Source organism: Lissotriton helveticus, chromosome 11, assembly GCF_964261635.1.
Source record: "Lissotriton helveticus chromosome 11, aLisHel1.1, whole genome shotgun sequence".
Taxonomy (NCBI): domain Eukaryota; kingdom Metazoa; phylum Chordata; class Amphibia; order Caudata; family Salamandridae; genus Lissotriton; species Lissotriton helveticus.
The window spans coordinates 601,069,957-601,089,570 of NC_136072.1; the positions used below are offsets into that span (position 1 = coordinate 601,069,957).

Below are 19,614 nucleotides of genomic sequence, written 5' to 3' on the forward strand. Positions count from 1 at the left end.
CCCATTTCTATATTGCAAGACTTTCCCTGAATATTTGCCCATGGCTTCCCCATCTAGTAAGAAGTTAAAAGGGATCAGTGAGTGATCCGACCATGTCTGGACAATAGGAGGGTTTACTTCGAGCGTAGCTAGGTTAGAGCAAATACTATCTAAGATGTGCCCTGCCCTATGCGTTGTATTCAATGTAAGTAATGGGAGACATAATACACCCATTGTGTCTTTGAACGTAATGACTGCCGGATCTGTAGGGGAGTCCAGATGAAGATTAATATCCCCAAGTAGAGTAAAATTGGAGAATCTAAGGGCCAAATTACGAAGTGCCTCCCCAATGCTTTCCAGGAATTCCTTATTCGGGCCTGGAGGGCGATAAACTAATGCTCCTGCAAATGTAAAGGAGTCATTAACCTTGATGCAGAAGCAAACGCATTCTGCGCCTTTGATGTCCGGGAGCTCATTTATAGAGCATTTCCAGGTATCTCGGTGAATATTTGCAAGGCCTCCACCCCGTTGTTCCAATCTGTCTGCCCTTTGTTGAAGATAGCCTGGGGGCAAAGCGTGCACTATATCTGGATTACTCCATGATTTCAACCAGGTCTCTGTAATAAAGAGACAATGCAGGTCACTTTCAGTTAGCAAGTCAAAGATGTGCAACGCGTGTTTAGACATTGACCTTGCGTTTATGAGTCCCCCACGCAGCCCTTTACGAGGGCCTGTGACTGATGAGATTTGCGTGAAAGGAAAGGATTTTTTACAATCTAGGCAACTGATCGGACCTTCCCAAGATAATAAATCTAGCAAATGCTGGCATGCACGGGTTGTGGTGTTTAAAGATAATAAGGAGTCCTTACTATATAGGATGTTTTTTTCTAAACGGACATTATTTCTGGCCCTAGGCCCGGCCAGAGCACGGACTGGCGCAGACGGGCTCACCTTTGGTGCACCTTAAAGAAACAAGACCTACAAGAAAATGGATACATTTTTCACAAAGCTTTTTCTTTTACTGCTCAGAGCAATCAGGTACTGCCAACATGTTTTTACATCTTACAATTGTTAGGAAAATGTTTTCACTCAATCTCGGTTTCGTCTGGGAAAACTGTGATGCAAGCACTCATAGCATCACATCCTGATTATTGTAATGCACTGAATTTGGGAATTAATCAGATGCCGTGTGCAAGATGGCAGGTGGCTCAAAATGAAGCAGCCCGCTTGGTTTTGGGGATAGCAAGATACCACTCCATTTCTGAGACTATGAAAGGTCTGTATTAGTAAGTCGGCATTCGTTGCCAGTCCGGAACCGGTCAATGTTTAAAGCTCTGTGTAAGATTCACAGAGCATTACATAAGAATGGGTCAGGCTCCATCAAGGCCAAGTGAGACGTCTCAGATCCTCCAACAGAAGAGATGTGATGGGTGTTGTAATCTACCTTGTCTGTTTATTAATCAGGTGGTACATTCCGCCTCCCCCCCCCCCTGTACCCGTCCCCTGTTGGTATAACCCATGGGAGCTTGCTTTAGAATGTTGGCATCTCCCAGGCAGTCCTGGAGAGTGGGTGACTGAATAAAGACTGTTCTTACTTTTTTTCTGCTTCAAGATCAGTTATTTAACACTGGCGACGAAACTGGCGAAGGGGGCCACGCTGTCACGTCCCCTTTCAGTACTCTCTCCATTTGCTTCAAGTTCCAGGTGAATCTGATGTTCTATGCGAAGAAAATCACCTTCTGACATTGATGAGGTGACAGATGATAGTCCCTGGTGACCAGTACTTCAGTGATAAAAGTGCTATTTCAAGCGGATGGTGAGGATCCTGGTGAAAGCGTGGGATACTACCTTCAACTCTCAAGAGCCAAAGGAAGTGTGAGTAAATCCCTGCATGTGCCGGACCCTGAGCCTTACGTGGTGTGACTACCTTTGGTGTGGTGCCGTGAAGTAACGCATTGTCAGCGGCTGCCCTCCTGGTAGTGGACCATCTTTGTGTTCACATATTATAAGGAAGGATTCTGTCACTGCTTAACACTGGTACACTTGCTGAATAACGGTTGTCATTGATACCTGTTGCCGATGGTGCCCAGCGTGGTGCCTAGACATCCCCTGTGTCCCGTAGCTGAGAGGATCATACAGCTGTTTTCTTCCCCGCTCGGTGGTAGAAAGGCCGTCCTCTCCTCCTCAGGACTTACAGTGCTGCATTACAGGTCTCCTGTCCTTAAGTGGTGACGCCTTGCTGTTTCTTCACAAGCGACAATTACTTGCTGTCCCCTTCGTTTTTTCAGGGCTTTCGTTGCCAATATTGTCACAGATTGACTCAGTAGGCAACGTTGTCAGTTCCTCCAGCACTGGTCGTTAAAATCCTTGCCCCTGAGCGCCGCTTGTCATTTCATCACTGGGCGCTGCTATCAAGTGTCGGAGGTTTTTGTCATCGGAGCGCCGCCAACCAGTTCCCCTCAGCGCGCCTCTCACCAGTTCCCAAGTGCACCAGCTGCGTTGTCAAGGTTCTTGTCATCGGAGCGCCGCTACCAGTTCCCCTCGGTGTGCCTCTTATCATTCTCCCTGAGCATCAGTGAAGTGGGTCAATTCCTCCAGGGGGCAGCTCGTCCATTCTCAAAAGGTTCCAGTCGTCAGAGCGTGCTCGTCTATTCCTACTGTGCACCACCTCGTCAGTTTCCTGGCGCCCCAGCCGCTTCAGCACCAGTCCTACCTTCCTGTCCCTGTCTAACGTTCTGTCTCAACGCAATTGCATCCTCCAGGGGACCGCTGCCTCACCAAGATACTTTCTTCGGAATCCTTCATACCTCCAGGCAAGACTTTTATTTCACAGAGGGTTTTCTAATCCACAGTGACTCCAAACATTATGCATTCTTCAAGAGAGAACTGCTCCTTCCTGTGCTTTCCGGTACTTCATTAAGAATGTTAAACCACGCAATATTTGTGAAACCTAAACTCCATCCTCTCCAGACACTGTGTGTGTACCTTTTTGAGTAATCCATGAGCAAGGAATCTGGTATTTTCATTATTAACCATTCACAAGGGGATCTCTGCATTTTAACTTGGTTGCCGAGACTATTTAAAAGTTACTAGTCTATCAATCCACACCTACCTATAGTACAAGTTGTATGTGCTTACTGCATAACATTTTTACATACTAGTATTCTTTTTTTTTTTTTTTTTTTTTTAAAAAACCTTTATTGAGAAACAGGTATAAGTACAAGCGCAGGCCTACAACCACAAGGGCCGGCCGCAAAATCAGGAGAGTCAAAAGAGAACAACATCAATGTGTACGGTAGGATGAATACAGGATAGACGAGTAACGAAATCGTCACACAGTAAGCGCCAGGATAAGAAAGGTTTCATTTTATGATGTATAGAGGAGGCAGAAGCCATATCTACCCATGTGTCATGCAACATACTCAGAAAAAGAGGGGGGGGGACGAGAGGGATGCAGCCCCCTACGCAATCAAATAACCACAGTAGAGCAAAGCCCAGATACATCCAATGCCCATCAAAGGTTCAAAAATAAAGGACAAATCATAGCAAACAAGTAAACGGGTCACCGCATAGACCGCCCTCCCGCCCCGAAAAAAGGAGAAAGTGCAGACACTTACGAAACGAAGGAGAAAGAACAAAGGGACATAGCCCACCCCCTAGAAAGAAAGCAAAAAAGGGACCATAGAAGAAAACAAACTAAAATAACAAACACCCCCCCCCACCCTACATCACTGTAATGGCTATGGCCTATCCCACTAAACAGCGTGCCTGTCGCCCAGAGTCACCCGAAATATAGAAGAGAGAGAAAGGGAATAATAACGAAGGGAAAAAGGAGAAAGGGATAAAAGGAGAGGAAAAAGAGGGAGAGAAGGAGAGGAGAGAAGAGAGGAGGGGAGCCAGCGATCGAAACACAGAACACCACCCCACCCGCAATAACGGAGCACTAGTCGAGGTCAAAAAGGGACACTGAGAAAAGCCTACAGAAAGGATGAAGACAGGAACTGTCCAAATGATGAGGCACGGAGATGTCAATTAACAAAAGAAAAGTCCCGCAGGCACCCAGGCACGATCACCCCTGTCCACTTCTATGAAAAGCAGAGCTGCCAGACCCCGCCACGGCCAGGAAACAGCATGATACAGTGGGTCCATACCAGTCAAGGAAAGCAAGTGGGATCTTCACGGAACACCGTCTCGGCGAACAAAAAGCAGCCAGGAAAACTCGGCAACAGTCAGAATGCAGAAGTAACCCAAAGATCCACGTGGCCAAGCACAAAGTCCGGGCTGTCCAGCACAAAGCAAAGAACTCAGGAAGTAGGAAAGACTGCTGCATCGGCACCGGGTCCACTTGATCCCACGGAATCGAACACCCAGCCGGATATCCCAGCACAGCAGCTGGAGAAGTCTCAACAATACCAACTCGGGGAGACGACACCGCTTCACAAAATGGCTGAACAACCATGGCGGCGATCCGCAACTCCAAGTCCCGGCAGTGCAAGGACAGGTCGATCCGCAGAGCACCCAGGGCGAACAAGACAGTACTCCGTGTAGGGGCCGCCCGAATCAAACGAGGCATGGGGAGAGCAAATGCAGCAACGTCCCTGTCTCCAGGAGGAAGACACTCCGAGGGGCCATCCGCCATCTTGTGCATATCGTCCGCCGCCATTGTCGCATCCGCCGCCAAGCCCACCAGGAGTACCGGAGGCCCCAGGATACACAGCCGATCCGCGGCGGATGGCGCTCGGCGGAGAAAGGAGAGTCACCAGAAGAACGGGCGTGCTCCCCACAACACTCGGGGGAGCCCTGCACCGGATCCCAGGCGGGACAATCAACAGGAGTGGGCTTCTCACCCGAGGGGTGCCGGACAACGCGGCTTCTCTTCTTCGGGCCGGCAGGCAATCAGGCATGCGGGGTGGCCCACCATCGGGGGTGGGTCAGCTCCGGCGCTTCCGGCTCGCGGCTCTCAGGTTCCCACCATCGGGTCTCTTCAGCGGTTCCGGGTCGTCGGCACTCCGAACACCTCCGGGCAGACACAGCACTCGAGGCCCCGGCGTCAGGGCCGGGAAGGCCAGCAAGGTTACAAGGGCAGAACGCAGAAACCACTGCACGCCAGAGCCTCGGAAAAAGACGGTAAGTGAAGGCTCTTCCCAGGTAACCAAATTCGGAACACCCCGATCAGGATTAAAGACAGGATAGGCGGCGGGGAGGAAGGGATCTCGGAGCGAGGCGTTTATGCGACTGTTCCGATCGCCATCTTGGCTCCTCCCCCACATACTAGTATTCTTGTAATATAAGAAGTTTGCTATTGTTTTGGAATCAGTATTGGGGTTGTTATTAGGATCTGTGTGCCATAGTACACCATAGCAACTCATTATTGAACACTTAATTCTATCCCCGGTCTGTTCTTTATATCTAGGGTTGCTTCCCTTACTATTTCCTTCCTCTGCTGCCTTTCCCCTCTCCATTAGCTTTTGTCCTTGGGGTGGTGTTTTGGACCTTGTGGTACATCACATCCTTTCATGCAGTGATAACATACAGTTTGTTACATTTTACGCCTTTGTGGGTGTTTTGACCTTATAGTAGACCTCAGTTCTATTCTGCTGTGATATCGTGCAGGTTGTGACATCTACCATAAAGTGTTCACATTGTACCCCTGTACTTTACATACAGTCTGTTTTTGCTGATAGTGCATCCACAGAGCACTTTTGGTATCCACATTTTTGTGTGCCCCCCCCTCCTTTAGTGTTCTTTACGTTTCCCAGTCCCTGTCTCAGGTTGTGATACAAGGTAGGACCCCTAACTTGGGTACCTCTACCCTTCTTTTTATTCTACTTAGTGTACATCTACATTGTCCTTTCCCCGTCCTTTACCTTTAAGAATTTCTTCCCCCTCATGGCTGCTTCGTCTATGAGTCAACCACCCTCATTTTTAAATGATATAGAGAATCCGGAAATCCATTGGAAGGATTGGGTTCACCTGTTTGATTCCTACCTTAGTGCTATGGGGGGGGGGGGGGGGGGGGGGGGGAGTTCTCTGCTTGGATGTTTTCAAAATCACTCTTATGAAGTTGGAAAATCACTTTGGTGACAAAGTAAACGCTGTTCTAGAAAGGCACAAGTTCTTTACTCAAGTGCAAGGTCTAACTCAATTATGTGAATTTGGGGAACTTAACGACTCCCTTATTAGGGACCAGTTAGTAAGGTGTACCCACAATTCCCGCATTAGGGAAAAACTTCTATCAAAAAATCCATCTTTGAGAGAAGCGATTAGTATGGCGCAGTCTATTGAACACACTGCTAAGTGCATTTTAGAAATGAATCCACCCAAAGAACCGGTTTGTAGTGTTGTTAATACCAAAGGGTATCAGGATGATAACTGACAGTGAAGTTTTAAAAGTCAAAGCAAGAGAAGTCAAGACAGAAAAACCCACGAGTGTAACCGAAGGGTTAAAATGGTTTAGGTGTGGTAGTAGTAACCACCTTGCGAACAATGTTCATTGCACTGCCCGTAATGCTACATGTATGAAGTGTAACAGGAAGGGACACTTTGTGAGAGTGTGCAGAGAGGGGGAGAATAACCAGGTAAAATTGGTGAGCAATGGAGAGGAACACTCTCCTCGGTACGTATTTTAAGTTTTATGGTGGGTGTGATTACGTCCATAAGCGGGAATTTGCTATTCTTGTAAATTAAGACATGCTTTACAGTATAATTCCAGGTCAACTGTTTCAGGAAGTTTTTGAGATGAAACTCATTGAAGTGATTGATTACAGTAACCTTCTGCTCATTCCTGTGTGCTTTTACGTCATTATATCTCGCCAATGGTGGATCCTTTATGCCCTTCCCTCCACATGTCCCTATTCTTTTGCAGGTTTTCCTGGTTGTACTCTGTTCCACGAAGTTACCCTCCTGCCATCATCTGCTTCTTTTATAACATCAGCGAAGGGAGATGTGTTGTAATCTACCTTGTCTGTTTATTAATCAGGTGGTACATTCCGCCTCCCCCCTGTACCCTTTCCCTGTTGGTAGAACCCATGGGAGCTTGCCTTAGAATGTTGGCATCTCCCAGGCAGTCCTGGAGAGTGGGTGACTGAATAAAGACTGTTCTTACTTTTTCCTGCTTCAAGATCAGTTATTTAACAATGGGTCCCAGAAGTAGACAGGGCAGATGAGGAGGGGACACATGTTCCTTCCTTAAAGCTAACTGTCTAAGTCTCTGCCTAATGAAGTCAAAGCTGTTGTTGATCATTTCCGATTTAGGCAACTTATTAAAATATTTCTCTTTTCCCTATAGATATAAAAAGGATCTTCTTCCAACATGACTGGCTATCTTTGCACCAAGACAGCTCTGGGTAAACGTGTGATTTAGAAGTGTTTATCATATCATATGTCACTACTATTAACTTGGGAGAATATAGCCCTTATACCGATCACACTAGCTGCCACAGTAAGTATAGTTCGGAGTTTTATGTCAAAAAGACTAAATACAATTGCTGTGCAAATTTCGTTTTTATATTCATAGACCTCCATTGTTAACACTCTTCCCAAACAAAGCTGCACACTTTTCTCAAACGTTTCTATAAGTTCTTAGTTTTATTTGCAAATTTACTCATGAATTTTTAGCAATATTCTAGAAGGCCTAAAAGGACTGCAGCAGATTTTTATCTTGGGGAGCAGGAGCTATCTTCAGTACTTCCAACAGATCTCTTTTCTGCTTGAATCCAGCTTTGGACAATGTATAACCCAGATATTCAATTTCCACAACAAGAAATGTGCACTTTTCCCTCTTAAGTAAGGCCATCCTCAGCAATCCTATCTAGTGTTTGCTTGAGAGCAATGTTGTGGTTTTCAGTTATTTGTCCGAACACAAGATGTCGTCTTGGAAATAAATCACCATATCCATGCCCTTGAATAATTCCCCCACCATTCTCTGAAAAATACTTGCTGTTGTTGACAAACCAAACAGCATCTTGGTGAATTGAAAGACGCCCTCCATTGTAATAAAAGCTGTAAGGGGTTTTGAGTCTTTAACCAGTTCGATCAAGTGGTACACACATTTGAGATCCAACTTACTGAAAAACATTCCAGCTTTGAGTAGTAGTACCAATTCATTAATATTCAGCAAAGGGTAATTGTCAACCACAATATGATCACTGATAGTGTGTAGATCAACACAGAACCTTAAACTTCCATCTGATTTTTCTGTGATTACCAAACAGGAAATCCAGTTGAATATTTCTGTAGGTTCAATAGTTCCCTCTTTAACCATGTCATGAAGCATCTTCTTTACCTCTATCCTGGCAACCACTGGTACCCTCCTTAACTTATGCTGAAAAGGAATTACATCACGTTTGACAACAATGTTATGCAAGTATCCCTCCAGTTCTTCCAACTTGTTTGGAAACACCTGTTTAGTCCCATCAACAATCTTGGCCAATGATGTGTCCTTGACTACCAAGACTTGGTTGTTGGTTCGGGTATCAATGATTATATGCAGACCTTATTGATGTTCCCACCCAAACATCAACCGACCATTTACTGCTGCATACACCTTCCCCACTACCAGCCTCTCTTGAAATTCTATCTTTGTCAACATAAAACCCCAAGTATGCCTATGTTGTCCCTTTGATAACCAGCTACGGTTATGTCTTTGTGGAAGTAGATGAACATATGGCCATTAAGAGAATCATATCTCTTGGTATCATTGTATAACTGGAACCCAAATTCACCATGAGAGGAACCCTCTTCCCCTTAAGCCAAAACTCCGCTTTACGTCCACGTTGTCTACCTCCATTATAAAAAGTATCACCTATACACAGAATCCTAGCCACTTTCTTGCTTCTTATTGAGTTTTCTTGTTTTGCCACTAATTTGGGTTTGGAGTCATCTTTCATATCCACGCAAAATGGCCCTGACTCCCCCACTTTTTGCAATCTTTACCCAACACAAAATAATTCTGGGAGTTTGAATTGTGAAAGCATTTTTCCACATCTAGTATACACTTTACTAATGTACTTATGTGATGCTATGCTCTTGTTAGGTTTGTCATATTCTGTAGTCATGCTAAACAGTTCAAAATCTTCTCCATATATGCAAGCAACTTCCCCACTGCCCCTATGTTCTCTTTTCCATCTCTCTCATGTTCTCATATCACTTTAGCTATCTGTATTTCATTTTTGAGTTATTTTGTTGTTTTTTGCTTTTTTTTTTTAAACTTATGCACTGGACTATTAATTGGTCACAAATTAACGTGTCGGTCATCATGCCAAATTGGCACTTGACTGGCCATGCTCTTAGTCCAGAAATTAACTCATCTGCCATCACGCATACCCTGTGTGGATGTGTGTAAAATGTAAATCTGCTCATAACTATATTAGTGTCTTTAGTAAATCTGTTCTCTAATTTTTTCTTTGCTGTAGGTGTCAGGGATTGTTTGGCCATCTTCATCCATAGCTGCTGGTAAACACTTAACTCAAACACTGTCCTTCTTTACCCAAAGTGCTTAGTAGAATGACTTTCTTCCTTGAAGAACGAAATTCTTTGCCATTTAAAGCCTCTAAATACTTCTCAAACATGTCTATCAATTCTTCCCAATCAATTGGTTGATTTCCTGACTCTTGCAAAAAATAACGATGGAGGTATTTTAGCTGAATATTCTTGATTGGCAAAATTAACAGTGGAATACTACACACAAATACTACACACAAACATGTAGATTATGGTTAGTTAAGATATTTCTTTGCAGTAGTTATGTCCCCAAAAATATCTAGAGAATACTTGGTTATAATCAGGCTTTCCTGATTTCAGTTTCTATTTTTGTTAAATTCTGGTGGAAGTTTTTCAGTGTATTCCAATGATTTGAATACCTTAAAATAAACAGTGGTTATCAGTGGTTACACATTTTCGTGCCATTAAAAAACAACAGAAACAGTGTTATTCTGGTGTCTAGGGAGTGTTTCGCTTTTATTATTGCTTGATTTCAGCAAGGATAGTGCATGGTATAGACATTGTATAGGAGATCCAAATATATATTTTTTTTAATCAAACTCTTTGTAGTACACCATACAATCCATCTTCAGAGAGTCTTTGGTCATGTGTGCTCACTCTTTCCTTCTCATGTAAACTTTTATCTGTGAAAAGGCACGCTCAACATTGGCACCTAAGACGGGCAATGCCAAAACAGTCAGTACACAATTTGCTAATGCTGGCCACTGACATAGCTTTCCATGCCAATACTGGTGCACCTGAAGATTGTGATTCTCTGGGACAGGTTCTGCAACATATGCGTTGAAGTGGGTACATATGCCCTCAGAGTTATTGAAGTGGTCAAAAATGAAGTAGTACTTTTCTTTTCGAAGTTCTGACAAAATTCCTCATTACGGAATAGATCTTGAGCCTGTGCAGAGTATCACAGTGAGGCTTCATTGACTTCAAATGCCTTGGTTGGTGAGGGGAAATTTCTATGCATCATTGCAAGCCATTTCTCCTGCATTGGAAAGTAAAATTTCCTGAATTGCTCCTTAACATTTCTTTGCGTTCGTAGTAGCAAGCATTCTAACATGGAACATGTTGCAGTGCCAAAGTAACTAAAGTGTCACCCACCCTACTCTCAATGAGATGTTTCACATTTACACCAATTACGCTGAAATCCTGGTAGACAAGAGTGTTTTCCGACTCTAGTTTTTTTATGTTCACTACAGGAGTCCTGTGTTCCTGTAAAAATCTAAGAATGCAGTAGAGTGTACTTTTTTCACATCACTATCAACATGCGACCACACATCCTCACATTACTTGCCTTTGGCATCATTACTAAGCAAAAATTCTGTAAACAATCGTGATAAGGATAACATAACATTCACTGCATCGAAGACGAGAACCATTGGCTATATTACACAGTTGGGTTGACTCTTTCTTTGAGGCCACAAAAAGCACAAAATTAGAAATATTTGCTTTTTAGTGTCCGCAAATAACGAAACAGTGCACCAGAAAGAACTACAAAGTCAATTGCATTCTTTATTAACTCTGAAGATTGTAAAGATGCTTTCAGCATACCATCTAGCAAGTGGCAAGGATCTCTTACAGGAAAGCACTTCAGATCAGGTATAGATTTTGACAGGTCATTACACAACTTTTTCATATACATAGCTAAATCACTTCAAATACGAACAATATGACTCCAATCTTTGTTGAACTTGGTAAGAACTTTTTGCAGAAGCATTCCACGTGACACTGCTTTCCATGTTTTCCAAAAGTCTGATTTCATGTTTTCACCACTATCACAGATGCTTGGTGACAGCACTCTTTTCACATATACCTGTCAATACACATTGCATTGAATGTTTAAAGCCTGGGGTGTTTGGCAATTCATCTACTATCAATGCTAAGTTGCTAGAAAAGGGAGCTGATGTATTAAAGGGTCTCACCCATTCTCTGTCTGTGGGTAAGTGTGATGATAAATATTGGGAATGATTCTTATGAAACCACCCATTTTACCTATCAGTAAAAGAATCAAACAGTATGAAAATATCAAATATGATTTAGATACTTCCTGATTCTCTACAGTTTATAAAATGATTAAATAAGACCTAAAACATGCTTCTAAACCCTGCATCTTTAGACCAAAGACCGCAAAACCATAAAAAGCAAAGGAAAGAGACAATATTTAGTGACATCCCTAAACAACAGAACTCGAGCAGAATAATGTTAGCCTAGTCTTTCTTGCTGTTACCTTGCATAACAACGTTATATTGTATAGGCCCCTTCAAGAAGAAATAAAAATGACTCTTTCGCTCTTCTTTTCCTTTCTTTGAATGACATTTAGTTTGTGGTGGTGCAATGACTCTCCTTTTCCTTTCTTTGAAAGACATGGTGTCCTGGCTATGGGTGTGTCCAGAGCCACCAGAAATGGTGACCTTGTCTACAATACAGTCAGGTGCTACTCATGATGGCTTTATAAATGAAGCAAATCATTGATCAAAGCCTTGGGCTGCTTCATAAAACATACAGAAGTGTTTGGACTAAACTTAGAACTTTCCCCTGCTCTAGTATGAGCTGTAGTACGCTATATTCTTAGTTCCAAGAACAGCGGATGGATGTCGGCCTGTACTATAATGCATTTACCAGTGCTTACTTAGATACTATATGCCGCCAAACACTACTCTTGAGCCTGATGCACTTAACTTCAAGTTACATAAGTAGGCGTCAAGCCTATTTAGAGCACCCCGAAGGTAACAGCGGGTGCCCTAGGATTTCACCCAGAGGCACAACCAAAATGGCAGTGCTTTTCCGACACACACTAGTCACAGACTGTACCTCACTGTTAGCCTGTGTGGCTGACGTTGGCTTCTCAATGTTGCAAAACTAGCATGAGCCCAACAATGACAACATAACGTAATGGGTTTGCCCTGAGTACCAGCAAAGAACACGCCGCAGGCCAAATGCAGCAAATCATACCTCGTTGTTCTCAGAGACTTACTAGTATAGTTGATGTTGAGTTTGGAACGTTGGACAGGAATGTGCACAAGCCATCCCCATTCATGGCAATTTGTAGTGCACACAACGTAAGCAATCAATTGGCTGTCACATCATTGCTGAATGCTTATTTATCATGATAGTGAAACTATAAATTACAGGAAAGACTCATAGATGCATACTCCTGAGTCCTGCCACCGAAAAACAATTTAACAACCTCACGCAATACATTCTAAACAGTACACTGACATATGCATTACGGTCCACGCCTTTTAGTGTTCTTGTCGTTTTTAATTTCTACGTCTCACTGAATACGGATAATGTTTTCTTTACTTAATATTAAGCATGATATATCTTTCTGCTGAACATAATAATTCATATAAACTCATTCCAAAACAGCAAACAGTGCAAGTATTGCCTACCATGTTATTACAACATTAATTCTAATTTTATTCGTATATTATGTTTTTGGGTTTTTTTTTCCTTAATTTATCATATTATGTCTAATCGTTATATTTATTGGGGGTAATTGTAAAAATGTAATATCTGTTATATACTGAACACTTACTATATGTAGGTCTGTCAAAAAAATGCATCGAGAAAGATTGCTCGTTTAAAAAATACTATAGGCATGCCACGTCTCCAAAACCTAATTATGTGTCTACTTATCTACCACCTTTTGAGCTGTGTGCCAAGTTTAGCAATTGCACTTCACACTGCTACGTGATAAAGGACCAGTGCACTTTTACACTTCAATTATCATAAATCATAGTGCATGGAGTATGCGTTATGCCTCAAGGTTCCAACAGCTGCAGAACCTATATACCTATGACTACTTGATAGATATATATATATATCTATATATATATAGATATATATATATATATATAGATAGATAGATAATTTGTATGTGTTTATTTTTTCTCACTCGAAGACACTGCATGGCACACGGAGCCAGCAATACAGTGGATATTCTGCACAGCACTCGTCTCTTTCATGCATTAAACAGCATTCTCTTATGCAGTCCGTTCCCACATGTTTCTCTCTCCCAGACCATTCGTACGCAAAGCACCGCCCCTCGCCCTTCCTCTAAGCTTTTGCGTATCCTAAGATTGTGTAAAGTGGGGGTCTTTTGAGGGTGAGCCAATTTAACTCAATGTAAACATTTTTGGAGGGTGAGGAGGTTCCTCTGTGATCCCACTGAAGCCATTACTCATTTAGAAGGTGACGAGGAGTCTAAGGTGTGTGACACCCCTAAAATGAGGGTGAGTTGAAATGTATCACAGACCGAGTTCTCGAGTTCCCCAGGGTCGTGAGTAAGTCATCAATTCAATGATTGCCTTTGCATGCTGGGACTTGCAGTCCTGTTTACCCTCCATAAAAAATAACTATTTTAAGTCGCAAAAAGCAAAGCAAAAACTTGGGCCGGGTGACCCACTGAAGCATAGACTTAGGAAACATGACAGCTCTGCATAACCTCCGCTCTTGCATTCCCATCTCGACCTCTTCTTGCAAACCTGCATTGCCCCACTGTCCGTTTATTACAGCCCGGGTCTTTTCATGCACTCCCTGCCGACACACCCCTCCTTCTCTCCCACAACCCCCTTTCTTTCCCCCCAGTCACCTTCTTGCTGCCGGCTCCCCTGATCGCCGCCGCCTTGTCGTAGACGTGACATTTAAGGACGGTGCTGCCCACGTCCACTGCCAGCACGTACCGGCCGTGCCCCTGGTAGCCATTCTTCAGCAGCGGCTCCATCCTCTCCCCGAGGCGGCCGGGCCTGGAGTCCACCCCCAATCTGGCTTCCGGTTCTCAAGCCTTGAGTATACACTTATGATGCTCCCGGTACTAGGGTTTAGTCTGCATCCACGTGACACCGGTTGTGGCAGGAGGAAAAGGGAGGCAGAATAAAATAATGAGATTTCCTCACGATCATCTAGTGGCAAAAAATAAGATTTGCAAATCACACCACAGCCCACATGTTTAACCACGGCGCTGCGAGGTGTTTTACTGCAGTTTCTTTTAGTTGGCGCTACACCAGCCAGTAGTAGCGCTCTGCAGAAGGGAGGGCTGTACGAGATTTAAGTCTAACTTCCAAAACATCAGCTGAACCATAGTAACCAATCGGCTTCCGTTTTACAGTTTTCTCCAGCCAATGGCGGTTACGCTGTCTCATCCAGCTGGGTGGCGACCTATGAGTGGGTATCGCATCATGGCAGAAAAAAAGAAACTGGTTTAGAAATATTATACTTTGCACACATTTTTTCTGTTTTTGAATTGTGGAATTCAGAGGGCGGAGACCGCGACTAAATTGGTTACAAGGCGAGAATCTTGTGAAGCAGGAAATTGAGAAAATGTCTTGTTCCGGAAACAGCACTCCATGGCAGATTAAACGAAAAACATGATTTGACAGGGACATTATGCAGTTTATTGACGTGACCAAGGGCAATTATGCTGTTTATTCACGTGATCAAGGGAAATTATACTGTTTATTGACGTGACTAAAAACCTATGTGCAGTCTGGATAACCTTAACACATGATTCAATGCACAACTATTGGCAGGCTGCCAGCTGTGACAGGAGGAATTTGTCATGAAAGGCCATCATTGTCCCGATCTTTAAAAAGGGACACAAAGCGCCCCATTTCATTGCTTGACTGTGTGTCAAAAATATTAGGTTGGGTCCTTGGGCTGCAGAGAATAGCATCCTTTAGGATCTACAATTTAGCTTTTGTCACAGTGTGGTTGAACAGTGCCTTAAGAACAAGTTACTTACCTTCGGTAACGATATATCTGTATCGTAAGCAGTACCTCTGTACGTCGGATCCGCGTCCGTCGTTGGTGTCGTGATGACGTCGCGGTGTCTACTTAGACGCCGTCATTGCGTGCTGACGTCAGTTCTGTACATGACTTTCCACACCAGAAACGCAGAGCCATGCCAGACACTGACCACTGGTGCACAAAACTAGGACCCTGAAAAAGGATATCCTTAACCCTAGAAATCAGTTCACAGAACGGGAAGGATGGGTGGGGCAGTAAGGAAACTATAACTGACCTATGTTTCTTACAGTTATATCGTTATCGAAGGTAAGTAACTTGTTCTTCTGAAAGAAACAGTTAGTTATAGATTCCTTACCTTAGAATAGATACCCTTGATAGAGCCCAGAGCAGACCCCTGCTGGGCCAAAGAGAGGAGGAACAAGAGAACCTCAGAAAGGGGATCCACAGCCTTTACTGTGCACCATGCCACAAATTTGTTCCACCGGGAGGCGTATACCGTCTCAGTGGTGGGATGCCTGGCTGCCAAGATTACCTCACAAACTTTGGGAGGCAAGTCAAATGACGTCAACTGCCACCGCTCAATCTCCACGCAAGGAGGTGGAGACTGGACAGGTTCGGGGAGAGAACCATTCGCTACTGCTGCGACAGAAGATCCTCCCGAAGAGGCAGTCAGATCAGAGGATCGATGGCCATGTTGAGCAGCTCAGGATACCAGTCTTTTCGTGCCCAATCCGAAGCCATCAGAATGACTTGGGCCTGGTCCCACTTGATATTCTTCAGCACTCTGGGCAGAAGTGATTTAGGTGGAAAGGCGTACAAAAGACGCAACTCCACTTGCGACGAAAAGCGTTGCCTAGCGAGTGCTGCCTTGGAAATTCCAAAGTGCAGAATTGCTGACATTGCTCGTTCTCTTCTGTGGCGAATAGATCTAACCGCACTGTCAAAAGAGACCTTGCACCACTTCCGAGTGAAGACGACATTCGTGATCCAGCATGCACCGGCGGCTGAGCTCGTCCACTCTGGCGTTCAGGAAACCTGCCAGGTGTGGAACCACCAGGGTTCTGCCCTGATGTTCCAGCCATGCCTAAGGCGGAGGGGTCTCTTGACATAGGGTCCACAACCCCACCCCTCCTTGTGTGTTGCAGTACCACATGGCGGTGGTGTTGTCCGTGAACACCTGCACTACTCTTCCCCGAACATAGGGAAGGAATGCCTTCAGTGCAAGACAAATGGCTCCAAGCTCAAGAAGGTTGATGTGAAGCCCGGACTCCACTGGAGACCAGAGACCTCTGATCTCTGCCTCTCCCATGTGGCTGCCCCATCCCAGAAGGGACATGTCCGTCACCACTGTGTGCTCTGGTTGGGGAAGGGAGTGGGATCTGCCGTTTACCCAATCCTGGTTCATGAGCCACCACTGCAGTTGTTGTGCAGTGCCCTCCGAGATCTGGACGCAATTGGACAGATTCCTCTGATGCTGCGCCCACTGGAACTTCAGGTCCCACTGCAAAGCCCGCATACGACACCTGGCATGGTCGACCAGCAGGATGCGGATGGACATGAGGCCCATCAGCCTCAGGGTCATCCTGACCAAAACCCGGGATAGAGGCTGAAAGATCGGATCATAGCCCGAATATTCCAGACTCGCTGTTCGGGAGGATAAACCCGAAACTGCGTTGTGTCCAGAACCGCTCTGAGGAAGAGGAGCTTCTGAGAGGGGATCAAGAGTTACTTTGGCACATTGATGGAGAACCCCAGCGAATGCAGGAGGTCCACCATAGTCTGGAGGTGGGAGACGACAGTCTAGGGCGAGTCCGCCTTCAACAGCCAGTCGTCGAGATAGGGGAAGACTGGACACCCTGATCTGCGCAGATGAGCTGCGACCACAGCCATCACTTTCGTGAACACCCGAGGGGCGCTGGTAAGGCCAAAGGGGAGCACGGTAAACTGAATGTGCTCGTGACCTACCGTGAACCGCAGGTAACGCCGGACGCCGGTGGGCCGGCAGGACGGGAATGTGAAAATAAGCGTCCTGCAAGTCCAAGGCTACCAACCAGTCTCCACGGTCGAGGACAGACCAGACCTGAGCAAGCGTCAACATCTTGAACTTCTTCTTCCAGAGGAAGCTGTTGACGTTCCTGGATTCAAGATAGAACGCAGGCCCTTGTCCTTCTGGGGCACCAGAAAGTAGTGGAAGTAACAACCACAACCTACTTCTGGGACAGGAACGTGCTTGATGGCTTCCTTGGCCAAGTGAGCTGTGACTTCCTGTTGGAGAAGGCCCAGGTGATCCTCTGACATGCAGTGGTACTGTGGTGGCATGGCTGGAGGGGTAGCCTCGAAAGGGAGGGAGTAGTCCCTTCGGACTATCTGCAAAACCCACCTGTCCAACGTTATGGTGCGCCAGTGGGGGAGGTGATGGTGGATCCTGCCGCCCACTGGTGTTTGATGGACCTGAAATGTCGGACTAGAAAGGCTTGGATGTTGCTGCAGGGGGGGTTGGTGCACTGGTCTGCCTGCCCCCTGAACCACTGCAGTAGTGTTTCCCACGTCTCCGGCTGCGCAATGGTTGGGGAACTTGCGTCAACCTGTGGCTCTGGTTGGAACGTAGTGGGACACCCCTTCCGTAGCCACGAAAGGGGCGAAAAGCAGACTGCACAGGGCGGCTGGAGAGTCCCAAGGACTTGGCCGTAGCCCTTGAAACGTTCTTGATCACTGTCCACTTTGTCGCCAATAGGGAAACCACCATCAAAAGGCATGTCCATGAGGGTGTTTTGGACATGCCCAGAAAAGCCAGTCGATCTCATCCAGGCGTAGCATCGAAGGGCTACCGACGTGGAAATTGTCCTGCCTAGAGAGTCGGCATTATCCAGCCCACACCGGATGGTAAACTTCGCTGCACTCCTCCAGGTGGCAACAGCCTGGGAGAGCACTGTCCGGGCCTCCTAAGGACACTGAGGCAGCACCTGCGCAACCGTGTCGCACACTGAGTGGGAATAACGGCCCAATGGATGACATGCAGTGTTTACCGACTGCAGACCCAAGCTGGCAGAAGAGAAAATGTTCTTTCCAAGATGATCCAGCTTCTTGGATTCCCTATCCGGTGGAGCGGTAGGGAATGCACTCTTGGAGGTAGAGGCTTGGACCACCAAGCTCTCAGGGGTAGGGTGTTGGGAGAGGAACGTGGGGTCGCCGAGAGCCGGGCAATCATCCTATCCACGGGAGTCCCCATTTTGGGCCTGGACCAGGTGCCCAAAAGGACGTCAGTGAGGGCTTCATTAAACGGCAGCAGGGGCTCCAAAGAGCTCGCTTGCGGTTGAAGCACCTCTGTCTGGATGTTAGTCCTGACCGCCACTGTAGGGAGCTTGAGGTTGAGAGCCTCGGCTGCCCTACCCAACACCACTGTGTATGATGCCCCCTCCTCCGTAGCCACGGTAGGAGAAGACAACATGCCAAGGTCAGAGGAGGTGTTCAGACCACTGGCATCCCCCAGGTCCTTTCTCCAGTCCTGATCACATTCCAACTTGTCGGCCAGAGGGGCACCTGAACCCTCCCAATCCTCCTCCTCATCCTCTGGGTGCCAATCTGGACTAAAAGGGACTGCAGGAGTGAACAGGGGCACAAAAACCCTGCTAGGTCCTGGAGCAGTGTCGGACGACGCCAGTCTGGCTCCAGGTCCACATCAGGATGGAGGCCGGTGTCGACGCCGGCCGGGGGGCCGGCCGGTGTCGAATACAGGTGCAGTGCCGGAGAAAGTGGCGCCAGTGGAGGCGTAATAAGGTCAACCGGCGCCAATCCGGATCCAGGCCTGGATCCATGAGGGGCCCGCGGCGCCGGGGCCAAAGCCACCGGCGGAGAAGGCCTAGGCCCCCCAACCGAGTCCACGGGCCCCAAAGGCGCACCGGCGGATTCAGGCTGCCCAAAGATGGCGTGCATCGCCTCGTAACACTTACGAAGCTTGGCAGGAGTCGCTCCGAGTCCCGGGAAGGGAGGGAAACTCAGAGTCGGCTCGTCAGGCTCCGCACATGGAGCCGCAGGAGGGGCACCACCCGCATCCCTCGTCGCGTCAGCCAACCGACGGGGAGAAGTCGAAAAGCGACGATACTTCTTCAACTTCTTCTTGTGCTTCGACTTATCCTGACCCCGAGTGCGAAGACTTAGAAGACGAGTGGTGATGGCTCCGTGACCAGTCCCTCGACCTCCCTCGTGACCAGGACCTCGAATGGAGCAGAGCCGACTGCCGGCACTCAAGAAGCTTTCGGGACAGCTCCCGCAAAGCCTCCGGAGCCATGATCTGGCAGTCAGAGCACGACTTGGGGTCGTGGTCGTGCTCAAAGCAAAAGAGGCACACGCAGTGCGGATCTGTTACCAACATCAGTCGAGAACGGGATCCGC

The 19,614-nt window shown here is 46.3% G+C and overlaps 1 protein-coding gene across 1 annotated transcript in view; it reads right to left on the reverse strand.

The window, feature by feature from the left end:
- Positions 1-14,534, reverse strand: part of GK5 (glycerol kinase 5) — a 155,071-nt gene extending 140,537 nt beyond the window's left edge. The window contains exon 1 of the mRNA XM_078666415.1: positions 14,069-14,534. Coding sequence (XP_078522541.1) covers positions 14,069-14,200 — 132 coding nt within the window. The 5' untranslated portion in view covers positions 14,201-14,534. The remainder of the gene's footprint in view (positions 1-14,068) is intronic.
- Between the last annotated feature and the right edge of the window lie 5,080 nt (positions 14,535-19,614).